We start from the raw sequence: 27,559 nt of genomic DNA on the forward strand, positions 1-27,559 counted from the left end.
GAGATGTAAATTGACAAGGTATTTTGTGATTTTTCTCTATCATTATCAAATGTAATTCTTCTCTTATAAACCTTTTGGAAGGATGTTCTGAAATATTTAAGAGATTCTGGAAAATAAGTAGAATAAAAGAATTGCAAAGAAATTTAGGGGTGACTCTTTTTGGAGATTAAAAACACTCAAAAAAATAAATATATATGGAAATTTCATACTGAATATCTCTGCTTGTTCTAGAGATCTGAAAATGGCCAGGAATGGGGACAGATTTTATATCAAGAGAGCCTTTAAGATTATAATTAGCACAACTGTCTTGGGATAAACAAAGCTAAGAGTGAAGAAATCAGAAAACTATGGGAAGTCCACACAATGAAAGAGAAGACTGAAAACCCAGGCTCCCAAAAAATAAAGAAGAGGAGAAAGTTCGAAGCACATTTATAGCAGGATTTAAACAATTGCTTTAATTCAACACAAGCAAAATGAGATACAGCTAATATCCCACCTCCTACAGTATTCACTGAAGTTAAGAATCAGGTCATTCTACATTGGGTTATGCATTCATTGCTTGACCAGCTAATAGTTCCTCATAAAGTTCCTCAAGAAATGCAATTCCCCAAAAGAAAACCAAAGTTCTATTAAAAGGGAGAACACAGGTTGGAGAGACAACTCAGTGGTTATGAGCACTTGTTTGCTCTGGCGGAGCATCTAGGTTTCATTCCCAGTGCCTACATGGCAGCTCACATCTGGTGAGCTGGGCCCAGAGGATCTGGCACCCATCTGGCTTTTTCCACGGGTGCTGGGAATCTGGACTCCAGTCTCTACACCTGCATAGCAAGCACTTTACCCACTGAACCATCTCTTTAGCCCAGTGAGCAAGCTTTCAACTACTGCACATTAAACGAATTTCATAATGTGTGTCTAGAATATGACTTCCAATAAGATTTCTGGGGGCAAGAACAAAGATTCATCTGAAAGGAAAGGCTTTAGGGTAGAATAAAATGGCCCATTGTTGCTTCTAGTGACTCTGAAAATGGTTTACAGTTGCTTTACTAGGGCAAAATTCAGGGGAAAATACTTTTCTTTACCTTTTTTCACTTGCCTCTGAAATACCTTATGAGCAGAGGCAGAATGTATTTCTGCAACATTAAAGAAAGTCAGAATAATTAAAATAATGTGGTATTAGAATAAGGATCAATATGCAGATCAATAGGATTGAATTTGAGGCTGTTATGGTCAACTGACTATTGACAAGAATACAATGAATCTTCATTGAAAATCATCTTTTAATAATACTAGCAATAATAATAATAAATGATTCTGAGACACATAAGTATGTACAAGAGAAAGAATAAAGCTAGACTTCTTGCCTCAAACCATATTAAAAACTTAACTCACAATAGGTCATAAACGGTGTAGAAAATAAAGCTGTAAAACTCTTAGAAAAATAGGAATATCTTTATGATATTTGATTGATCAATTGCTTTTAAACACATCACCAAAATGTAAAGGATGATAGGCAAACTATATAACTTGGAACTAAATTTCAAAGTTCTTCAAGGTAATTATCAAGAAACTAAGAAGAAAACCTACACCCACAAAATGGGAGAAAATTCAAATCATACATCTGAAAAGAAACATGTACCCTAAATATTGGAAGAATATTTACAAATTAATTAAGTCAATGAATATTCATTCCAAGAAAACTTACAGATAACAAGAAAATTAATTTATAAGGTATTCAGTATCATTAGCCATTAGGGAATTATTCAGATTATGCAATAAAAGTACAAGTGGCAGGGTAGATCTGTGTGCATGCTGTAATCTTAGGACTCGGGATCAGGAGCTCAAGGTCACCTTTGGTTATGTTTTTAAGGCATGGAAGCTTTAGGATAGCCTGGACTATCTGAGACAAAAAGGAATAAATAAACAAACTATGCTTTAGTGTCATTAAGGCAGCTGAAGACAAAAAGACAGAAAATATGTAGTGTTGCAGCATTGTGAAAAGTTGGCTTTCCCTAACATCGTTAGTGGGATTATGAAACAGTTCAGCCACTCAAAAAAAACATTTGGACATTTTCTCCAAATGCAAAATATGTGGTTATGTTCACCTTGACTACATGATCCAGGAATTTCCCCTTTGCATAGCCTTCATTCTAGCACAAGCCCTACTCCATGGTCACTTATATCAACATTTGATGTCACATGTGACTTCTTGAGACAATTATCTTTGTTTTGATGGCAGAGAAATAAGTGGAGCTGCTACACAATGGAGCTGTTCACCATTGCTGTTGGTTATAATAGCTCCTATCGTAGCTGTACGGTTTGTTCTTTTCCTGATTTTCACTCTTCAAAAAAGCATTTTGTCTTTATATAATTACTGATTGCCAAATTATTCCTAAAATTGCCAACTTGTTGTTAAATTATAGAGACACAAACAAGAACCTGGATATTTAGAAAAAACAAACCTCATCTACCCTGATGCCTGACCTAGTCTGGTCATCTGTGGAGTTGAAGGCAAAATTATTTTCTTCCTTCACTAATTCTGTTTTTCCCACTGCATCAGAACATCTGCTGTTTGTTCCATAGTTTGAAACTTATGCTTTGTTGAAAACAATACACAGCACTATATCTCATGATTTTGTTTTGATATATGGGCTTGTTTGTACTAGTCATTCTGTGGATGGTTGATTTCACATCAAAGTACAATCTACCCAAGGAAGTGTGAGACAACTTTTATAAATAAGCCCAATTTGTGGCTCATTTTCTCAAGCTAAGTTGAAACTTTTATACATATGTATCTCAACTTGTATCTAACAAGAATGCAAATTTAAAAATTTTATAAGCTATAGTAAAAAAGACATACACTTTCAATGGAAATAAACATTAAAATTCAGAAATAATCAGTCAATAGTTATTGAATTTTTTAAATTTTCATTACTTTGAGAATTCCAATGTATTTTGACCATATTTGTTTCCCTCCCCAAGATCCTCCCAGATACTCTCCCACCCTCTTAATTTTATGGCCTTGTTTAAAACCCATCAACTACAATTTGTATTGTCCATTATCTCTTAAATGTAAGGCCCTCTACTGGATCATAATTGACCGACCAGGGGACATACTGTTAAACAAAGCCAACTCTCTGTCTCTTAACTCCTCATTTGGTGTAAGCCTGCTATGACAACTGTAATCATCTACCTCTTCTAGTACTTATGATCTTTTCACCTACTCTTCTACAGTGATCCCTGTCTCTTGGGATAAGGGTATGTGATATACATGTCCAATGTAGGACTGAACATTCTGTAGTCTCTTATCTTGCAGTTTTGAGTTTCTACGCTAATTGGCATCAACTGAATAAAAAACCTTTTCTGATTAGGGTTGAGAGATAAACTAATCTATGTGTATAATGGTAAATCATTAGGACTTGCTTTAAGATAATAATGTCCATTTAGCAATAGTAAGATCTTTCCTGGGTCTTATAACCCATTCAACCCCAGGTTATTTGTCTCAATGACAGTGCCAGATATGGGTTCATTCTGTGATGCAGGCCTTAAATCTAATCAGGAATTGGTTTGTTAATTCCTTGCCATTCATGACACTATTACAACAGTGGGCACATCTTGCAAAGCCATTCATCATTGTAACTTACAGGGTTCATAGATGGATAAGATCGACAATTACTTCTCTTCTCCAGTAATGGGCATATCACCTTCCAGAACTATGAAAGCTCCACCAGTCTTTATATGGATTGAAAGCATTGTCATTTGGGTTGTCAGTTTTTTCATAGCAAGTGCTTTTACCCTAACCATATCACCAGCCTTCATAGTTATTAAATGTAAGTCTATACAACACATTAAGTCAAAGCAATATAGAGATACAAAGGAAGGTGTGAGTCCTAAGACATGGCTTACCAATAGAAACTATCTTGATTTGGATTCCCTGAAGTAGATCTTAGGACAAAGCTTTGGGGACAGTGAACTTACATAAGTGATGATCCCAGAAAACACAACAAAGGTGTAGGGGAGGTAGAAAAGAGGAGAAAAAGATAGAATTTGTATTATTACATTACAACAATAGGCAACTAGAACTCAGCCTTGCTTTGGTCTTCTAAGAAACTGTGAAATATAGCAAAAACTGTAAAGCTAGGGACTGGGAATTGCTGGGCATTTATACTCTTGGTCCTACAGTGCTAAGGAATAAGTAAAGAATTGTTAATCTTTATAAGCTTCAAACAACATGTACTTGCAAGTAGAGAAAGTCTCCTTGAGCATAGGAGGGATCTCAATGGAAAGAATTTAGAGTGACAGCCAATGAATATCAATTACTTTATTAATTATAAAAATAATTTGAGCACACTGAATATTTACAGTTCTAAGCTTTTTCTTTATTAGCCAGTCTTTTAATTCTTCAATGACATTATGAAGAAAATATGAGTATTAGCTTCCTCTTAATAAAATTTCAAGGATAATGTAGCAAGTAGATGGTAGAGATTTGCATGTGAATAGCCAAAAAGGAGGCCATGACAAAAACACATTAGGATGAAGGACAAGCTGTAGAAAGCAAAGGCAATGATGGCCCAAGCAGATATGTTTGGGAAACTTCAGGGAGGAATTGTACTTAGACAAGTACTTTAAAGTTTATTAAATATAAAAGTGGAGAAAAATGAGTCTATGTATGATAAATACAGGGAAAGATAAAGAGATGAGGAGCTGTAACATAATGAACAGGAATTATCAAAGTATTGACATTGGAGAATATGCAGTTAGTCTTTCCAATGGAATAAGACATGTAATATTGCATGTAAGTATTTTTGTTCTCATGACAACTATGAATTGTGAATGAATACTTTATTTTTAGTATTGGAAGTATTTAAGTGAAATGACCCCCATCATATCTTGTAGAGAAAAGATGCACAGATTTGACCTATATTGTTTCTGTTATCTGTACTTCCTCCCAATGAAAAACCACTAACACACACACACACACACACATGCACAAGCACATGCACACGCACACGCACACCCACACCCACAAACACTTGCCTATCAACGTAGTGAAGCCTCCTTTTAGCCTTGGTGATGGTTTTTAAGAGGGCACAAGACCCAATTTGGATTTTCCTAGGTGAGCTGGAAGGGACATTGATCTCTTGTCCATCCCTGCATAGCTTCAGGAATGAATCTGACAAGAGTATTGCTGGTTTGGGTTGGTTTGATCCCTCAATTTGAGAAATTTCAGCACCTTAGAAAGCTCAGCACATTTATTTATAGAACTAAACAAAAGGGCTATGTTATTGCATACAGTTGAACGAAGAGGTGGATTATTACATCCAAATAAACAAGGAAGTAGGGTTTATGGTATACAGCTGGGTTAAGGAGACAGGCTAAGCTAATTTTGGTAGGAGCAGTCTTTGTAGGGGACCAGTCTTCAGGTGGCAAACATTATATAGAGAAAGGAATGGTGGGCATTTTCTACACACAGTCAATACTCACACTCTAATCCAGAGAAAAGTTTTTCCATTTCCATGTGAACCTCACCACTTCAGCCCACACCCCATAAAGAAAACTTTGCAATTATTCCATGGGCCTGAAGCTCTGGGTCCTTGACATAGCTCTGTGCAGGTCAACAAAACACATTCAACCCAGGCTTATGTATGTCACTCAGGGATTCCTGCACTCCCTACAGCCTCTGATACCTGTAGCTATTAAGCTGGTAAAGTGTAGATGTGAGACTTCCATCTTGCTCACAAGGAGAAAGAGTCAAGAAACAGACAAGCACATTTGAGGGAGTAGAGTCATTGCACTGCCATTTTATTTTTTTAGTTCTGGGTTCAGTTTCTACAAAAGAATGAGAAATACATGTTTTCTCAAAGTCCTCATGAAAACCTGATTGTAAAAGGAAGGTAAGCATTTCTTAACATAGTGTTTTAGAAAACCCAAGCAACTAAAGATTCAGACTTCCAATCTTTCTATATCTGAGTAGGCCAAGGGCCCCATGGTGGAAATCCTATACAGATAGAATTCTAGAATGATTATGTAGATTTCAGATGGAAATCTTAACTTTGGGTTAATTTCTCCTGAATAAAGGCTCAAGATCTAATGAGTATTGAATCCTGTTCACAGTCCTCTTTCCCACTCATGCTCCTAATCCACTTTGGTTCTTGTCTCTTGACTCAGGGTCTAAGGTATAAATGCTGGCATAGGTTGGCTGCGTGTAAAATTTCTTTGTGAAGATTTGGGCTCTTATACAAGCTAAACATGACATGTGAAACTAGTGATACTTTCAAACAGGTGTGTTTTGAGCAATGTAATATGTCTAACATCCTCCTGTAAACCAATGGCACTGTCAAGGTAAACCTAGAGAAATGGCACAAGTTAGGTGCAAAGAGATAAGAGAAAGAAAAGAGAAAAGAATGAGAAAAATGGATTGCTTGAAACTGTGATAAAACCATAACTATTTCTTCACCCAACGACTGTTCTGATTAAGGGCCATTTGTGAAGAGTCACCTGTGAGGAAGTTAGGCCAAGTCAATATCTTGAACACTTGTCAGGGAAAAGCTATGGTACTAGATGTTGGGTAGACAACAAAGAAATTGGAATATCCATTTTTCCTTCAGCTGTGACCTCATTTTCCTGTAGCAGGATCCAGCTTACATATCTCTAGTTCTTTAAGCCTAAAGGATAAAATATGATAATTGATCCAATCTAGATATGTCATTCCAACCTGAAAACTCAAAGAAATTGAGGAAAGGAATATGTGTAGGTAAGCAAAAATATCAGCTATCTACTCTATGGTGGGAACTCCTGTGGTCTCATACAGGAAATCTCACATTTTTGGGTCTCCCTCTATTACTCCTCTTCAGCAATGAAATGAATGATGCAGAATCCATGATTACATTTAATGATCTTCATGATGTACTATCTAATACTAACTGATCATTCCACCTGGAGTGTCTGAGAGACCAGGGAACATTTGTAACCTGAGATAAAGGTTCCTACTTTTGGGTCAGGTACCAACAATCAGCTAGCTGGCTAGTGCTTTCTCCAGCTGTCTTCCAGAGCCATTTTTACTCGGTATCTGCCAAAGACAGGGATCTGGCATAATCTTGAATGATTTTACTGTAGAAACCTTTGAGTCATATGATGATTCATATGTAGTAATATTCAGTAACAGACATATCTCTAAAAAGTTAAATAAAAGCCCATGTAAATGGTGACTCAGGCCAGATGAACCAAACTACCAAAACTGGTCAGGAGAAAAGTAAAATAAGTTGAAAGAAGTTAGGTCCCAAGTCACAGTTCTCTAATGTCAGGCCTGAAGGCTCCTACTCATTCTACAAACATGATGGAGTACTACATCCTTGGATAGTTATCACATTGAAAATAAACACTGAGAATGTTGTCAGATGTGAGAATATACAAACAAACATCTTATTGGCAATCAGGAAAAATGGCTGAATCATACTTTTCATCATGTCTTTAACATACCACTGCCTACTTCAGAGAGAATGAGAGTAGACATGGCAAATAGCATCCCAGTAATGTTAGGAAAAGAGTGTTTTTCTCATGGGACTCAGGAATGGAACACTCACAGGAATTTCTGAGGCCAAGTCACAGTTCTCTAATGTCAGGCCTGAAGGCTCCTACTCATTCTACAAACATGATGGAGTACTACATCCTTGGATAGTTATCACTTTGAAAATAAACACTGAGAATGTTGTCAGATGTGAGAATATACAAACACACATCTTATTGGCAATCAGGAAAAATGGCTGAATCATACTTTTCATCATGTCTTTAACATACCACTGCCTACTTCAGAGAGAATGAGAGTAGACATGGCAAATAGCATCCCAGTAATGTTAGGAAAAGAGTGTTTTTCTCATGGGACTCAGGAATGGAACACTCACAGGAATTTCTGAGCCATTCTTGAGATTTTAAAGAAACTCAGGTAATTTTTATCTTAGTTATTTCACAGAAACCAAAGGTAATTGTTAAGCATTTATTTATGTGGAAGACTTATTTGTACTATTTGTTCACATTGTTTGACCTTGATTTTTAATTTTCAAAGGAGGAGAATGAATTTAAGTTGTATTCATTTCTGTTTAAATATGTTGTGAATTAAGAGGGAAAAAATCCTAGAAGATGAACTGCAATGTGTAACAAGAGGAGACTGCTCATTGACATATTGCTATGTGCTTGTTGGGATCTTTCCAGTGATTAATACCATTTCCCTTTTTATTTTCCATTTCCCCTTTTTAAAACACTGTTTCGATGCTCTGTCATAGACTTGCATTATACTCACAGAAAGTATCCACAATCTTTCCAATCAAATCCTTGGTAGCTATTATACTAAACTGCCTTCCGTTGAAGAACTCAAGTTGAGATGATTGAATCAGAGACAGGAGTTTAAGAAACTGTTTTGTATATGCATAAAGATATAGTAGACGTAACACAATGGAAGATTGCCAGATATCAGCTATGACATGCCAATGTTAGAGAAGGTGAGGGTGGAGAGCTGTAGTGTTCCTTTCCTGAGCAGCCTGAAAGGCAAGGCAAGTCTTACTCTCAGCACCAACTTGCCTTTTGTAATCAGGAAAAAAATGTAGCCATTGTTTTAAAACCTTTTTCAAAAGAATATGTTCTAGGGGGCAATATGAAGTCACTTCAAGGACCTCCAAATCAGTTCCAACAAAACTCAATGGACAAGAAAATAATTTCCTCTTAGTTAAGTAATACTTGTGCTGGAACTGTTTTCTCTTCTAAAACATTTTCCATTGAGCACTTCAGGGAAAGTCTTCTAACACAGGCACACAGGCACACAGGCTCACAGACTCACAGACTCAGGTTCGAACACACATGAACACACCTGCATTCTTCTGGTCTTTCGGTTGAAGGTCAGCCTCTACCTCAGACACCTGTGAAGCAGCTGTGACGTTCTTCCCTTGAGAGTTTCAAGTACACCGACAAGCTGTCTTTTTGTTTAGCAAATGGATTCTTAGTGAACTAGATTCCCATGCAGCCACCATTCTGAAAGTCTACACATCTCCTTGTTACATGGTGTATAAGAAACTGGTTCAGATGAATGTTTGAGAAGAGATTCAACAGTGTCTGGCCTCAGAGTATGTGGCAGATTTAGGAGGAAGAACACTTGCCTGACAGTAAGAACTGTAGGCAGGTTACACTGAATTGGCTTCCTGTGTGCTCAGATTCAAGTGTCCCCATTTATAGAATAAGGATAACAGTAATTTCCCTCTCAGGGCTGTCATAATGATGTAGGAAGTACAACATTCAAGGCACAGAGCACAGTGGCTAGCACAAATGACAGCAATCAAAATCCAGTCGCCCCCCTCCTACTGTTATCATCAACAATGACAGTTTCTTATGGAAATCGAGTCTTAGACTGGCTTAAGCATCATAAAGCTTCCATCCTGATATCCACTGCCATCATTTGGAATAGATCATTCATGAACCCTTTGCATTAGAACAAAGGCTCTAATAGCAGAAATCATCTGCATATTGCTTATGATGGAATCTGTAATTCTTAGCGTAACACCTAGTGTGAAGGTGATGAGTGTATGAGTATGTTGCAGATGAGACACTGGGAATATAGTACCAAGGAGGGCACAAGTCTACGCAACTGTCTTTAGAGAGAACTCAGAGCTGTGCTGCATGGGTGTGCAAGGGAGTAGCACCCATGGTATCATTTGCTGAGAAGGTCTGGAGTGCAGGTTCCTGAGGAGCTTCTCCAGCGGGGTTCCCAGCTCAGAGGGCCTTTGGATCCCACCTTTTGCTTCTTGTCCTTCTGTCTTTTCTCGGGACCACTAGGAATTTCTCCTCCTTGGGAATGTAGTGGTGGAAGGTCCAGTGAGCCTGCAGCAGGAAGTGGGAACTGCAAAACTTTTACCATATGGCTTTGATCAAGTTCCTTCACCTCCAAGTCCCACTTTCTTCCTGGAGAACATATAGCCATTACTTTCTACAAATGCAAGATTTGCTCCCAGACAAATAGACCTTTTAAAAATTTGATGAACTCCCTCCCTCCCTCCTTTCCTTCCTTCCTCTCTTAACAAATATTTATTGATGACCACAAACGAAATGTGACTAGGTTCTTAGTAATAAAGATGTAGCAAAATAAGATCATTGTCCCCATGTCCTGCTCTCAGTCTAGAGCAGTGGTTCTCAACCTCCCTAAAGCTACAACCCTTTAATACAGTTCTTCATGTTGTGGTGACCCCCAACAATAGAATTATTTTCATTGCTGCTTCAAAACTGTAACTTTGCTACTATTATGAATTGCAATGTAAATATTTTTGGAGATAGAGGTTTCCCAAAGGAGTTATGGCCCACAGGCTGAGAGCCACTGGTCTACTGAGAGAAAGGCAAAACACAGATTCATGGTTAGTAGAGTACCCCCAGACAGAGACAAGCAATGAAAGGCAGGAAGCAAGACGATACACTGGAGCGGGGCCATGGCAGGGATGTGTTCTTTTACTTGGGTGATCAGATGGATCTACATTTGGGCTGAGATCCCAACACAGACAGGAAGCTGGATGTTGATAGCGGTTCAAGGGCACCAAATATTTTGGGAATGAGTAGATTATTTTCTAGGAAGCAAAAAAAGCTACTGGGTGTGACTGTAACTAAGAAGTCCACAAGGGCCATGTTAGGATTTCTTTGTGAGTTGTGTCAACCATGTTGGCTACTATCCTGCACTTTAGAGGACATTGAAACTTTACAAAAGCATTCTGACTTTTTGTTTGTTTCTTTTTTTCTTTTTAAATTTAAATTAGAAACAAGATTGATTCACATGTCAATCCCAGCTTCCTCTCCCTCTCTCATCCCTCCTCCCATGCCCTCCCACTAGTCCCCCATCCCCTCCAAACCTCACTCCTTTCCCCAGGGAGGGTGAGGTGGTATCCATAGTCTGTCATTTCATTCAGGACAGGGCCTAGGCCCTCCCCCAAGAGTCCAGGCTAAGAGAGCATCTCTTATTGCGCGATGGGCACCCAAAGTCCATTTGTATGCCAGGGATAAATACTGATCTACTACCCAAGGCCCCATAGATTGCCTAGGCCTCCTCAGTGACATCCACATTCAGGGGGTCTGGATCAGTCCCATGCTGGATTCTGAGCCATCAGTCTGGGGTTCAAGAGCTCCCCCTTATTCAGGTCAGCTGTTTCTGTGGGCTAAGCAAGCCCAGTCTTGACCCCTATGCTCATTAGTCCTCCCTCTCTGTCATTAGATTCCACATGCAGTTCTCAATTTTAATCTCAGCTCCAAAGCAAAAGAACAAACAAGTAAACAAAAGAGATATGACACTTGTAATATAGCTCATGGTCAATATAGATTATTTATATTGCCCTTCAAGTTTATAGGAAAAGCAGCAAAGGGATAACTTTACAATGGGCAGAAAATGGAAACAACCACTGTATGATAGGTCTGAAAGCCCTCTGGTGTTTTGGAAAGGACATGCCATTGTCTGGACAGGTGCTTGAATCTCATCTCCATGTTGCCTTGGGGATTAGAGTAGATGAGGTCAGTAGTGACAGGATGAAGAACTTCAGGGAAATAGCTGAAATTCAAACTCTTTAGAATCTAGTTCTTAGTTCTATTTTCCATCAGTCACCAAAACGATAAAGTTTTTAATCACTTTGGAGGGTTAGGAAACTTGCTGACAATCTGATATATCATTGATTATATAACATGAACATGAGAAATTAGTATAGAACGTTTAAAATATTTACCAATGAAATATTTAGGAAATTGTTATACTTTCCTCATTATGTATATCTGTTGGACAACATGTACAACATGGTAACTCGTGCATCATTATCTAAACATATTCTATAACTGTTATGAATACAATAACTTTTTAAAAGTGATCTAAGTTTTGGTTGTGTTGTAACAGAAGTGTATAGACTGAGATAGCTCAGTTTGTAAAGTGTTCAGGCACCAACATGAGGACTTGAGTTCAATCCCCAGAACTCATGTAGAAAAGCTAGGCACGGTGACCTGTGCGTGTAACTGCAGCACTAGGGAAGCAGAAAGAGGGGCCAGGAAACCTAGCCAAACTGGTGAGTGCAGGCAATCAAGAGACATGTCTCAAAATAAGGTGGATGACATTCCTGAGGATTTCATCCAAGATTCACCTATGGTCTACACACTCAACCACACACATGTGCACACACATATACATACATACACACAGTGGGTTGATGTCTCTTTAGGCTTTACATTTTTAGGTTGAGCCTTGGAAGGGAATTGTTTTACTTTTCTTCTTTAAATGTATCTATTTTTTCACAGAATTAGTTAATCAAATCATTTTACTTGAATTTAAATAAAATGTCAGCTGAGAGAGATTATGTGCCCTCCCTCACCATAGCAGTGTATTTTTGAATGTTGCAAATACATTTTAATCAAATCCTTCGGATGGTTTACTCACAAAACCTTTCTTTAGCAACCAAATAAAATGAGCATATGCTCAGGTTTTTAGCTGAACATCCAACATTCTTTTTAATCCTCTCTGCAACTATTTTTCCTCTCAACTTACTTGGATAGAGTATCACAGAGAACCAACAAGAGATGAATTTTACTTCAGATAAATGGGTAACCTTATTATCTATTTTACTTTGGCAATGGAGAGGCCATCTGAATTTTCTATTACTCAAATTCTATTTGAAGAAACCAAAATGAATAAATCATAGCTGGTGAGCACAGAGATGCCTCCTTGTGAGTCATTATAAGGTTTTTATAGGTTCATTGCTCTCAGTTCACCTCCTGGCCATGCCCTGCCTCTGCAGAGCCATTCTTTTTAATTACCTGCAGGTTTCTGCTTCATTTCAAAAATTATGTCTATACAATACAAATGCAGAAATGTTTGTGAGTGTGTGTGTGTGTGTGTGTGTGTGTGTGTGTGTGTGTGTGTGTGTAGTAAAATTTGGAGAGTTCTTTGTTCCCAACACAATATCTTTTGATGAAAAGATGGAATCTCTGTTCTGGGAGCTGGGGAGTATGCAGCAGTTTTCCAGCCTCACACGTATGAATTCAGTTAATCATGCAGAAAAGAGTATTGTTTGTAGTAACCTTGATTACATTTTCCAACATCTCACTGAGTTCACTGTGGGAGGAAAAAAACAGTAAAGTTAAGACGAGAAAAAGTAACAGAAATTTCCTTCTATGGTATGGTGACAATAAAACTGGAACACAGTTCATGTATAAGCGAAATAGAGACAAGCACTCCTGTTGTGCTGAAGAACATTTTGTCTTCTACTGTTTTTCTCCTTCTCCAAGAACTAATTTCTAGTGAATAGACACTGTTATTGCAAACCTTGGTGAACAGACTGCTTTGTATTTAATCAAGATATGGATCAAACCATGTGCAATTATGATTCTGTCTGCCTAAGCCGTGATAGGAAGATGAAGAAGCTGAACTCCATCCTTGAGGTCAAGCAGATCAGGCCGAGGTACCATCATCTCAATGCCCACTGCTGCATCCAAAGGCTCTGCTACAAGGATGTTGATACTGGTCTGTTTTATGTTCTGCTTTCACATTGCACAGAACCTAGCAGTAACTCTTCTTCCCCGAGGTTCCCTGGGTACACTGGTCCTCAGGGCAACTTCCAGTGAGTGAGCCTTGCATTCAGATAACTGATTTCCATTCCTATATGAGAGGAAAGATTTTTGTCTTAAGATAACTGAGCCTAGTTGCTAGGGCATTTTCAGTGTGAGTGAATTTTCCAGGGCTATGCTCAAACTTTACTTTGTTACCTTCTGCCATTTCCACCCTAAACAGATCCTAACCACAGACATTAGGAGGAGGAAGTTTCCCCAGACTTTGACCACAGCATAAAAATAAGTCTTTTGAGGTGTACATAGCATCAGAGATAACCATGTTTCAATCTGTCCTTAGAGCCAGCTTGAGACAGCCACAGTACCCAAACTCTCTTGAAACCGTTATGTAAGTAAGTCCCCCCGATTTGTCAGAGAGGGGTTAATGACACAACCTAAGTACTGATATCAGTGCTTCAGATTAAAATGAGATAATGTGTAAAAACATCTGGCATCATGTCCACTGGTGATTGGCACTGAGCAGAAGCAGATGTTAAATCACTGTCAGCTCCCTAAATAGCAGCACCAAACACCATCCTGCAGACACAATAAGAAAGCCTGAGGTAGCAGGCAGAGGTTCGTCCTTCCCAATCTTCTAGACCAAGTCGTTGACTCTATGTCCTAGAGCATCTAATGATTGGTGCATGCATTCACTGAATCCTTCTGAAAGAAAGGAGTTGAGTGTAATGTGGAGTAGTGTGGTTTAAAACTTACAAATGGACTTGGGAACAAAGCAAAACAGCTCAAAGATGGGTGCCAGGGTAGTGTGGGCTCTTCCTTATGTCATTAGCTGCTCTCTGACTAGCGCTCCCAATGAGCTCCAACTGTACTGTCCATAATTGGGAGGGATACTTGGGAGAAAGAATGGAGATGTAGCATGTGAAGGAGCTGGGTGAACCCCTGGGGTAGCAGTAATTTATGGTGTTAATCATATCAACTGAGTAAGTTGGTGTCTGTGCCTGCATGTAAATGCAACAAAAATAACTCATCATACATGTACACAGATATAGCTAGCAAAAAGAAAGGGAAAAAGTCTTCTAAAACCAGAAACATTACTAGGGTAAGAGAGGGAAAACAAAAACAAACAAACAAAAAAGCAGTAAAGCCTAGCCCCATCCTTAGAATTGACAGCACTGGAGAAAATGGTCAAGTCACAGAACAGGTGAGGGAGCATGATCTGTCATTGCCCCTCTGTCTGGTCTTCCCCACACACTGTCATTCTGGCTGCAGAATGACTGAAACTGATCACAACACCTAGACTCCCACCTTCCTTCCACTTTGTCCTGAGTTGGATCACAGCCTCAGAGAATGATTTTATTGTCTGTCACTCAAACCCTCACTCTTGGGTTGGGAGGACCTTAGACCTGTGTGTGCTCAGCCTGCTGAAAGACACTCCAATGATCTCTAAGCCTTGTCACAGGTCAATAATGGGTACATGGCTACCTAGAGCTGCTCCTGTGCCAGATGTTACATAGCGCCTCACTTTCTACACAAAACCACACACTTAGGACCACAATTTCAGATCACTTGCCCCCTGCCTGTTCTGAGGCAGGGAGCAGAACAAGGCCTGATAAAATTTGAGATCTAGGAAGGTTTTCATGATGTCACATTGGTCAGTGTGCAGAATTTCACCTAGCACGGCTGGGTATATATTATTTAATACACACACTTCAACGTGGTATCAGGATGAATATTGCCTTATAATCTTATTCCACATAAACTCCAACTGTTTAGATGAGTTTCTTGCCATTGGATGAGGTAGTGTGGGACAGCTGCCTCGCTCATTTTAACACAAGCAGTCAGCTAGACATTTAAGTTTGCTTTAACCTTTCAAGAAGAGTGGCAGAAACTGGCATCATTATTCAAATGGTGTCCTTTTGATCTACTTGCTTGTGGGACTCATCTGTACCTTCCATGAGACACAAGAGCTCAGCTAGCTGACTGCACACTTCAAGACTCTGTTTCCTCATCTGTACAATAGTGATAGTAACAGTGCTTGGCTAAGAGAAGCAAATGAGAATAAAGTGAGAAACAAGTCCAGAAGAAACCACACTGACTGGATGTAGAAAAATATTATTGGTTTTTATTATGAATACTGTTATTTTTACATGCATGTATTTGTGTCTATGTTCACCAGTGCGGGCACGCATTTGAGGTGCATGTGTAAATTTGTGCATGCAAGTGGGACCCAACATTGATGTGGGGAGTCTTCCTCAATCATCCTGCACCCTCTGTGAGGAAGGATTTTCATTGGACCCAGAGTCTAGCATTTTGTGTGAGTGCTGTTCATCTGAACTCTGGTCCTCAGGCTTGTATGGCAGCGTCTTATCCACTTAGCCATCTCCCCAGCCTACCAACACTATTATTCATAAAGCAATACCAGCTGGTCCTTCTCCAAACTGCTGAGGAGATAGTTTCATTTAATAATCTTCCAGTACCTCCAAACATAACTCAAAACCTTGTACTCATGGTAACTCCTGTAGTTTAGTCGGAGAGTCATGGACTGTTGTTCTAAATGACTCCATGGGTGTACTGGTAATTTTTTTAAAGAGAAAAACTACTCTAAAATGGAAGCCTTTTTTATTGGCAGACAAAATGCAGTAAAACCCAGCAAAATTCAATTACCCCATGATTGGGTCAGGTCAACCAAGAAGGGAATAAGGGAATTGTACATTTGAAATCAACAAATTGAATTGGGTGCCTTCTGCGACCTCAGCAATTGCTTCCTGACTCCTTCACAAGATCAGAGGTGGACCCAGCAGCTTCCAGATTCTCGGCGAGCAAGCTCTATCTCTAGAGAACAGCTTGTTTAGCTTCTAAATTAATGATGTTTGCTCAGAAAATTACTGCAACTGCAAAATATATGCTGACAGTAACCTCTCCTCTTTTGCAACAATGTATACAGGGATGCAAATATATATACATGCACACATGCTGCTTAAAGGAACCTGTGCATGCATGTGGGGATGGGGTGTAAATGTGTGCAGTGATATACTGATGGGGAGTCTTCTGTACATATGTTTCTCTGATTGATTGATGAGTAAAACATTGTTGACCCATAGGACAAGTTACTTGAAAAATTTGCATCCGAATTCCCAAATATTGTTTATAAATTTTTGTTTTCATTCAAATAGGGTTGGTTATAAATGGTTAATGATCACAACCAATCTCTTTTTAAAGGTAAAAGAGAGATTATGGTATAGAAATGAATACTTTGTATTGGAATGAATTTTAATCCATTTAAGGTCAATTTTATGATATATATATTTCTCCTTTTGTTTAGGTATTATATTTGTATAGTTCATTTAAAATGTAATGCATAATTAAATACAGATTATAGATAGTTATCTATAATAGTCAAAATGTATAATTAGGTTTTTTAGATATATAGAGATATATTTCAATTGGCTAAGCATTCTTCAAACCTCTCAAAGACCTACAGAATTTGGGCTTTAAAATGGTTTAGGGTTTTTCTTGACAATGAGACAACTACTCCTGGCAACACGAACTGTGTGAGAAGGGAAGATGGGCATCGAAGTAACTCGTTAAGGAGTTTGCTTCCAATATGGCAAGACTAACCATTTGGGCAAGAAACTGCTCTTGTCTGGACTGTTTGACTTTATGCTGTATAAAATGGACATGCAGGAACCCACAGGAAAGTGACTACTGAAACAAAGGACATTGCTTCATGAAAGAGTCTGCCAGACATCCTACAGGACACAGAAAATAGTGACTAACAAACTGCCAACATAGGATGACAGTTTAAAGTTTCCTGCTTCCTGAGGAGTCTACCAGACACACTATGGCCTATGGGTCAAAGATGGAACATTACAGAAGAAATTCAGGTGACTGACTAGGCAGTGAGTTGTCTCTGTCAATTCTAGAGTTTATGTATTATCCTTCTGTGGTCTTTGATGGAGTTGAAGACAAATAGTCATGGTTATAGTTTTCCTTGTTATGATAAAAGATAAGTTATATATAAGACTTTAGACTCATAAAGATAGGATAGCTGATAAAATATTTTCCTTAAATCTTGTTCAATGTTAATGAACTAAATATTGTAACTGTAGTTCTTACTTGATAACTGTTTTGTTATATGTAATTTGACTATGTTAACATTAAAACGTTTCTTTTTATTTATACAGAAAAGAAGAGATGATGGGGGAAGTCTTCTGTACATATGTTTCTCTTATTTGTTGATGAATGAAACACTCTTGGCCAATAGGGAAACAAGATAGGCAGGAGTAGGATACAAGGAGAATTCTGGGAAATGTAGTATGGAAGCCATGTGATCCCAGGAGAGAGGATGCATGAGTCTGATGTTCTCAGTAAGATAAGACCTTGTAAAAATACATATACTAGTAGTTATGGCTTAACACTTAAGACAGAGCTATCAATAAGAAGCCGTAGATATTGGCTAACAACATTATAACTAATAGAGTCTCTATATTTTATTTGGGGCTGATGTAACACTGGGGCCAGGCTGGTGGGAAGAGTTACTGTAACAGATATACAACATGGTTCTAGTTTAAGAGCATGACTAAAATCAGCTTGGAAAGTAAAAGGTTCTTTTCATCTTACAACTCTAGAAATCAGGGAAGGAACTCGGTCATGAACCTGGGGCAAGAACTAGAACAAAGACCATGGGTAGGCACTGCATACTGTCTTACTATAATGGCTTTCCCAGACTGCCCCAGGTGAACTGGGCCCTCCCACATCAATCATTAATCAAGAAGATGCCCTACAGACTTTATTATAGGCCAGTCTGATAGAGCTATTTTCTTAATTGAGGTTCCTCTTTCCAGATGATTCTATCTTATGTCAAGTTTATACAAACCTAATCAGGACAACTACCATGCAACATTCAAAAGCATGTAGGATGAATTGTTATACTCTAACAAATATGAGCTGACATTCTTTATGACTTATCTTCACCCCTTCCTTCAAATCAAGTACTCATTTAGAATCTCACTTGCATTTCCCTTTCTCCTGATTTCAGATCAGTGAATGTTTGATGAGGCAAACACTCCACTATATATCATTGGAATTAATAGACACAATAGGGTTTATGTTTCGATTGTATTTATTTATACAGATGAGCACAGTTAACAGTCCTTTCAAGTTAAGCATATAAATCAACATTAGAGATAATGGTATTCAACTGATGATGCAGAAAACAATGCTTATTTTGTTTTCTCCTTCATCCTGAGGCTTCTGTCCTCTGCTAGAATGTCCCAGATGCTGTACTTCAGTAACAGGAACTGGCTTCATGAAGACACACTGATCTTGAAGCACATCCTGGCATATCTCCATATAGTTGCAGCAGGGTTTTACTTAGTTTGTGTTTGGGTTTTGTTTAACATGCTTTTTATACTGATAAAATATTGTTAATGTTCAAATTAAAGCCAACATCTATAACATGATTCTCACTGCCCCTGCTCCATCCCCAGTGGATGTCTCTGGCTGTTTCTTGTTCTCTTTTCCCACCATCTGACAGCTTTCCCCATCCATACTGTACTTCTACCCCTGAATACTGCATTCCCCACCACATTGCATGCCCCACCCACAGTGTATTCCCCACCCACACTGCATTCCCACCCACACTACATTCCCTACCCACACTGCATTCCCCACCCACACTGCATTCCCAACCACACTGTATTCCCCACCCACACTGCATTCCCCACCCACACTGCATTCCCACCCACACTACATTCCCACCCACACTGCATTCCCCACCCACACTGCATTCCCACCCACACTGCATTCCCACCCACACTGCATTCCCCACCCACACTGCATTCCCACCCACACTGCATTCCCCACCCACACTACATTCCCACCCACACTGCATTCCCACCCACACTGCATTCCCACCCACACTGCATTCCCACCCACACTGCATTCCCCACCCACACTGCATTCCCACCCACACTGCATTCTCCACCCACACTACATTCCCACCCACACTGCATTCCCACCCACACTGCATTCCCACCCACACTGCATTCCCACCCACACTGCATTCCCCACCCACACTACATTCCCACCCACACTGCATTCCCACCCACACTGCATTCCCACCCACACTGCATTCCCACCCACACTGCATTCTCCACCCACACTGCATTCTCCACCCACACTGCATTCTCCACCCACACTGAATTCCCACCCACACTGCATTCCCCACCCACACTGCATTCCCCACCCACACTGCATTCCCACCCACACTGCATTCCCCACCCACACTACATTCCCCACCCACACTGCATTCCCCACCCACACTGCATTCCCACCCACACTGCATTCCCACCCACACTGCATTCCCCACCCACACTGCATTCCCATCCACACTACATTCTCCACCCACACTGCATTCTCCACCCACACTGCATTCCCATCCACACTACATTCCCTATTCCTACCACACTGCATTCCCCACCACACTGCATTCCCCATCTACACTGCTTTCCCCACCCACACTGCATTCCCCCAATGTGTTTTACTCTTGTCTATACAGGTATTAGGCACATAGTCATCTCTGTTTCTTTTGTAACATTTTTAAGTTAACTCACTTATCAAGTGATTCACCATTTTTATTATGTTCATTTAATTTTTGTATTTATTTATATGTTTCGCTACATGTTTATCTCCATAACACATGCATTTCTGGTGCCCTCAGAGGTCAGAAGAGACATGTGTACCCTAGAATTGGAATTACCAAGAGTTGTGAACTGTCATATGGGTGCTGTGAATCAAACCTGAATCCTCTGAAAGGGCAGAGAGTGCTGTTAACTGCTGAGTTATCTCCTCAGACCCCAAATGTACAGAGTTTTAGTATAATATCAGTGTCTTCATAGCTGGATTATGTGTGTCCATCACAACAATTGATTCTAGAACTGCTCATTACCCCACACATAAATATTGGGACATTTACTTACCAGGTCAGATTATCCCATCACCAACTACAGTGCAACATTAAGCTGATTTTGGCTTTGTGAATTTGATTTTTCTGAATGTTTGTATGAATAAAATCATTCTTCATATGACTTCTTTCATTAAGCAAAAATACTTTCAAGGTTTCTCTATGGTGTAACAAGTACAAAAACTGAATTACTTTTATTGACAAATAATAATCCATTCAACACCATATTTTATGTTTTAACAGTTTATCTATATTTGAATAATTTCCATTTTTCCTTTAAGAAAAACGCTGCATGAGTGTTCTTATGATAGTTTCTGTGGGAACATGTGTTAGCATTTTTCTTGCATGTGTATCTAGGAGTAGGATTGCTGGAACCTACGGTAACTCAATGTTTCACTAGTTGAAGAACTGCCATAGTTTTCCAAAATGCCTGTTCCAGGCTCCATTCCCACAAGTCATGAATGAAACTGTCAACTTCCCTACATCTTGTCAGCATTTGCTCTTCTTACAGTCTTTGCACGGGATAGCCATCTATGTGAACAGGAAGTAGGATCTCATTTTTCTCTCTTAGCTTTTGATCTAGACAATTCCCAGTCCTTTCTGAAGCTGTTGCTTTAAGGTAAATTCCAGCAGGAAACTTCCCTTGACTGCCTTATACCAAGGATAGGCTGGGGTTTCCCTCAGAAAGTCCACCTCCCTCATTAACACTGAGCTCCAACCTGAGCAGAAGCCATCATGCCCAGCACCCACTTATTGTGTGAAATACAGTTGCTTGTCAAAAGTGTATTTGAAGAATGACAGATTGAAGGTAGGCAGGGAAGGTAAACCTTATCTTGAGAACATCTGCTTCAGAATTAATATGATTACCTTTTCATTTGAAGTCATTTTCCCCACATTCCCACAGAGCAGGTTACTGAAGAAAAAGTGACACAACACCAGAGCTAGCGCTACCAATGCCTGTGTCACACCACAGCATAACCCGACTGTTAAGAAAAAAGCCCTTCCACAAGTGGACAATGTTAACTTTAAGAAATGAAGACCTTAAGAGAACTGGATGTCCTCCTTCTACCGTCAATTCAGCTTCACTTCTAGGGCTTTTGGTGGGCCTGGGAGAGGGTCCTGCAATACATGTCACCGTCTCTGAAAATTCTACTGCCGGTGGCCCACAGGTTCATTTTTAAAGCATTTATCCAAGCTGATGTCATGATTAGTTAGCATAAGCAAGTTAATATGGATATTTTTTAAAAGACTCTAAAGTTAGGCGTAAATTTAAACTCCTGGCCCACCAAAACCAGCTGGGTATCCTAAGAGAGACTGTGTGATCCTACTAAGTCTCCATTTCTCTGCCTGTAAGTGGAGAAGGTCATCAAGGAGCCCACATTGTAAAGTTTGTTATGGACATTAAATTAAATAATGTGTTCAAAACAGAATTTAACACAAATAAAACATGTTGTCATGCTAGCTCTGTTGCTGTAGACTGTATACACAGTGTTAATTTTGAAAGGGGTTATTTACATTTTCCTTAGTAAGAAAAAGTACTCCCTGAGTATTAGTTAGGGATGACTGTATGAAGACTGTTACTTCTACAGGTAATTTCCCAAGTGAAATTTCAGTGATCTTAACAAGGCTCCTAAATGTAGATTTCCAAATGTCTCCATAGCAGTCATTTCGGAAGAATCTTGGTTCCTCGGACCAAATTGCACTTGGTTCAGCTCACATTGTTGCAATATGCATGTAATATGACTGCCTTGGGTGTTGGCAGGCTGAGCAAGGAGTGTCTCAAGCATTTCCTTTGTCTCCACTCTGGACTATGCTGTCCTGGATGCTCTCCTGGGGGAGCTCACAATGCAAAGACTCTAAAGGTCAATCTAAAAGGACCTGACATAAGAAAGACTGTTCATTCATTTAGTCAAGTACTGAATGTCTAAAACGAAGCCAGCACTGGGTACATGGAAGAGAGGGAAACCAAATCCCACACCATCAGAGATTGGTAGTCACCACTGAGGAAGCAATGGAGACAGGAAAAAACAAACAGCAAGCAAGCATGTCATCTGGACTGCTTCACTGCTAAGAAACACCACAAGTGCTATAAAGCAGCATGAGGAGATTAAAATGCTGGAAGAAATGTGTAATTATATTAAAATTTCAAAGATTAAAAAGGAGGAAGAACACAGTAAAAATGTCTGCAGGAAAGAAACCACTGTGGTGAGAAGTCAGCAGGAGTTTCCCCAGAGAGGATATGAAGCCTGGATGCTGAGGAGACAAGCACAGGCAGAAGTTGCTCAGCAGGTTATACCCTGCTTGGTGTAACTGAGGTAGGCTAAGCAGGCTATGCGTTGGAGCAGGATGATGGAGCTCAAAGCACTGAGGGAAGGGGCTGGAGACAGGCAGGCCAGTACCCAAGGATGCTGGGCCATGTAAAGGAGAGAAGACAGAATCTCAGCCCAAGGCAGTCCTTAGTTTAGATTCTCTTTCCCTTCTTGCCTCTCCTGGGTGAATTGCCTCCTCTGTGGTGTTTATTTCCCCGGGCCCAGCTAGAATCTGTAAATTCGTTAATACATTCTCCAGTGGATGCTTCATGGAACTCCCAACCATATCTAACTTGATGTTAGCAGATGTGACGGTGAGTATTTCACCTTCTACAATATGTCATGTCTTCTTGCCTCTGGTGGTTTTAGGTTGCACCAGGTGACCTTTGAAGTGCCCACCTGTGAGGGGAAGGAACGGCAGAAGCTGGCACTGGTTGGCGACTCCTCATCCTCGGCAGAGTTCTTCGTCACCGTGGCTGTGTTCGCGTTTCTCTACTCTCTGGCCGCCACTGTTGTGTACATTTTCTTCCAGAACAAGTACAGGGAAAACAATCGGGGTCCACTCATTGTAAGTTGTTGTCTTTTTCAAACAACTTCTGTCCCTTATAACTACTTTGGCTAATGTTTGCAGGGCTTTGGACTCACCTATGCCTCTGAGCCTGGTGTGTGAAAGAAAATCATGCTTGTTGTGATCCAAATCTCCTCAATCTACAGCAGAAAGCACAATGCCTACTGGTCTCTGCGTGCTGGCATGAGAAAGGAGCACAAGAGCTGGTAGAAACCATTTTGAAAACAATACAGACAAGGCTTAGGAAGCCCAGGAGGGACAGAAAAGAAGAGAGGCTGCTGTGGACTTGTAGGCTCAGCATTATGGAATTGGGCAACCATTATTTTTTAGTAGCCATTTAGATGGTAAGATTTGTGCTTTTCTGAAATGCACTGTTTCCATATTGCAAGGTAGCCTAAACACCCCCTCCTCCCTCTCTGCTCTCTCTCTCTCTCTCTCTCTCTCTCTCTCTCTCTCTCTCTCTCTCTCTCTCTCTCTCTCTGTCCCTCGTTCTCTCTCTCCCTTGCTCTCTCTCCCTCCCTCTCTCCCTCCCTCTCTCTCTCTCTTGCTCACTCTCTCTCTCGCTCTAGCCTTGTGTGTGCTCTGTACTCTCCACTCTTGTCTCCACTCTCTCAGGCCTCACTTCCATCGCCCTCCACTGCTTTCCATTGTCTTTGACAGTGGTTCAAGACTCCCATGAAATCAGCATAGCCTCGCATATCCTAAAACAACCATACAAACACCTAGGAAGATACAAAAATTCTCTAAAAGATGCATGGGTATAGATAGTTTTAGGAAAAATAAATAAATCTCACAACCTTTACAGGTACATTTACTTAAACTCTATTTTCCTGAAATGACCTACATCTAAAACTGTCTTACATTTTCCTCTTTATAGCTATGTTGGTTATGTCTCTGCTTCTATAACAAAGACCTGAGATAATTAGCTTACAAGGAGAAAAGGATTCTTTGGGCTTATGGGTTAATGAATTATGGCTTGAGATTGGACAGATCTGTTATTCTTGGGCTTCAGGTAGGGGTACCAAAGGGCAGTAGTAGTGAGGAGCTTGTGGTAGAGCAAATTGTTCATCTTGTGGCCAGAGAACAGAAGAGTGAGAGGTTCAGGATCCCACAGTCTCCATGAAAGACACATCCCCCAGTATTCTGTAGTCTTCTCATAAGGCCCCATCTCCCCAGTATTCCACTGTCTCCTCAAACTGCCACCATGCGAACTAATTATCTAGCACACAAGCTTGGGGTGACACTGACAAATCAAACAATAGCAATTGCATACTACTGATTCACACAAGAAAGCAGCCTTTCTTGCCATTCCAAGGCTTATTGTACAGCATCTTTACAAGGCACAATTCACTGGAGGCTGTGGAAAGTGACCATCTTACATATCGTCAGTGCTGACAGCAATGAATTGTCTAATGGCTGGGACAACAATCTTCAGATATCAGCCAACATACGATTTTTTTGCTCTCAGTAAAATAAATATTCAGTTGATAGATCATTTAAAATGTTTTTGATAAGAGGTTGCTATGTGATTTAAGGTCTGTAAGTCAGAAACAAGAAATTAGCAATTAAAAAGTAAAAACAATTATCACATAAGAATTACATTTACAATGTCCATTCTATCTGTATTTGGAGAATTTAGAGAAAACTATTCTATTATCTATTCTATCTTGGTAAGTCAAAGTTTTGTATCTAATTCACTTTCTATCCTAACTTGTATTACCAACCCAAAACTATCTTTTTAGTTCTCAAAACATTTTCTTTTTCTTAGATAAACAACTTAAGCGTTTATGTCTCTCAACCTTACATACTTTATACGTGAGTTTCTTTTATGTATTTGGTAAGAAAACTATAATTATAGCTATCTAGTCTTTAGTCCCTTCAGAAATCTGAGAAGAATATAATATTACTTGAATGAATGGCAAGTGCAGAATAAACAACTTCCAAAACAATAGAAATGACAAAGACATTTGGCTGCCTGGACATTCACCCAAGGGTCCTCTGCAACATTGAAGCATACATCTTCATCTTATATGCCTAGAATATCTGACAGAATTTTTCTGAAGAAGTATTTTTGAAGGATTGTCCTATGTTGTCTTTGCAAAGTTTGGCAGTTGCCTTCTTTGGTGTCTTGCTTGTCCAATTTAGAAAACATGCTGTCAGCAGTCAAGGCAAGGGTTTATTGCCCAAATGGGTAGCTTTACCACATACAAAGCAAACTCCATGTGGAAAATCTTCAATGCCCATTGTTAAGGGAAGCTTTCCCACCAGCCTGTTTCCAGAGCCGCATCAGTCCCAAATAAACACACAGGAGGCTATATTAATTATGAGGCTGTTGGCCTTGCTTGTTTCTTACTGGCTAGCTCTGACTTAAGTAATTACCCCATAATTGTTAATCTAAGTATTTCTCTTACCGGAGAATGGTTCCGGGCTTCCTACCCCCATGGTGTTACATGTTGACTCTCCTGTGTTTCTCCTTCCCAGAATCCTCCTGGACTCCTAGTCCCACCCATCTAGGTTTCCTATTGGCTCAACAGTGCTTTATTGACATATACACAGGACTTCCCCCATCAGCCCATCATGCTTTTGTGAAGTAAATTGGTGATGCCAGGAGCAGACATGTCTTACTGTTATGAAGAGACTGATGTTATTAAAACATTTTAAATGCCACATTCTGTAGGTCTTTGAAATGTTTGAAGACAATATATATTCTTAAAATATATCTCTGACCTTGAAAACATACCAAACATGGCCACAAATTTGGTTGTTAGAGGACTAACTACTAACCTATATCTTTTAATTATCCTAAATAGTTTGTAATAATAAATTTTAAGGACTAGAAAATTGTATTACATTATTAAATGAGATGCATAGGTTTACTACCTTAAACAAAATTTGTTTTAATATACAAAAATCCATACCAATGTAAAATATTTGAAATTAGTAGTTGTTTTTCAGTTTAAAGTAGATTGAATAATCTACGCTTTTATCCTATCATTTCTCTAACCCCCATTTTTCTTTTCATAAAGAAATCCTTAAATCTAATTGCTTTTTTTCAGGTTCCTCCCATACTCTGGCCAGTCACAATTTGCAGCCAGCCCCTCTAAAAGATGACAAACAGCCATAACTCATCAAATGACCAAGAACCACCCACCCTACCTCTTAGGAATGTGGGTGTCATGTTCATGAAATTGTTTCCTGTTTACTGGGGGGGTGACAGCATCTTTCAGGGACCATGAAATAAAAAGGAAGTAATAGTCAAGTCCTGGGAAAACTAGCTGTAACATTTGTTATACTGGGAAAGTGCAGGGCTTATATGAAGTCCTGGCTAGAGTAGTCTCTGAGGCTGGACCCTCTCAGGTAGTAGCTTTGAAGTTGTCATGAGAAGATTGTAGTATGAAACTGAAGTTTGGGTAGTGTTTGTCAGCTTAATGGCGTTACCACAATCTAGGTGGAATTTTAATTGTGGGGCCCCATCATCTTTTTGGAGACATGAAAGGTCAATGTTAGGAATGGTTATCATTCACTGAAGAAAACTTAAACATTTTTAATGTAGTGGATCTTGGAGAGGATAAAGGCTCACAATTTGCTAAATACATCCAGGGTACAAAAACTTAATTCCTAGCTACTTGCTTTAGACTCAGGTCCAAAATCACACATAGAAAGCTAGATGAAACCTATTTCTAGAATTAGTATTCTATATGACCCTTAATATAATGACAGAAAGTTAAATGTATGTTTATATAATATATACTTATTTATATTATGTACTTATATAATTTATATAATATATATAATCTTATAAATGTTGAGAAAATATTTATAGCTTAAGAAAAGTTTTACAGAGTCAAAACAAAACCAAAGGATTATGAGATTAATGGCAATAGAATAATGCCTTAATTTTGGTTTTCTTCTGTCCCATACCTGGTAACTCTTCTGACATAATACAGATTTTGGTTATTACTTTAACAAACATGCCTGGGTTTAGAGAAGGAGAGAGCCACACCCTCTCCAACTCCAAATCCAGCTTTAATTTGTAATTGACCTCAGGTAATAAAAAGACCATTTGCCCTGTATGTCTGTAAGAGCAACAGAAACAAACTTTTGGGAAGATGTATGAAATTTTATCCTGTTGGGTGCATGCTATGATTAGGCCACTTT

At 39.4% G+C, this 27,559-nt stretch overlaps 1 protein-coding gene across 1 annotated transcript in view; it reads left to right on the forward strand.

Moving 5' to 3' along the window:
• The window catches only part of Synpr (synaptoporin), a 331,824-nt gene that overhangs the window by 249,507 nt on the left and 54,758 nt on the right, over positions 1 to 27,559 (forward strand). Inside the window, exon 4 of the mRNA XM_005076392.4 lies at positions 23,203 to 23,401. Within this exon, the coding sequence (XP_005076449.1) occupies positions 23,203 to 23,401 (199 nt within the window). The remainder of the gene's footprint in view (positions 1 to 23,202; positions 23,402 to 27,559) is intronic.

Source organism: Mesocricetus auratus, unplaced genomic scaffold (genome assembly GCF_017639785.1).
Source record: "Mesocricetus auratus isolate SY011 unplaced genomic scaffold, BCM_Maur_2.0 Super-Scaffold_100006, whole genome shotgun sequence".
NCBI lineage: Eukaryota > Metazoa > Chordata > Mammalia > Rodentia > Cricetidae > Mesocricetus > Mesocricetus auratus.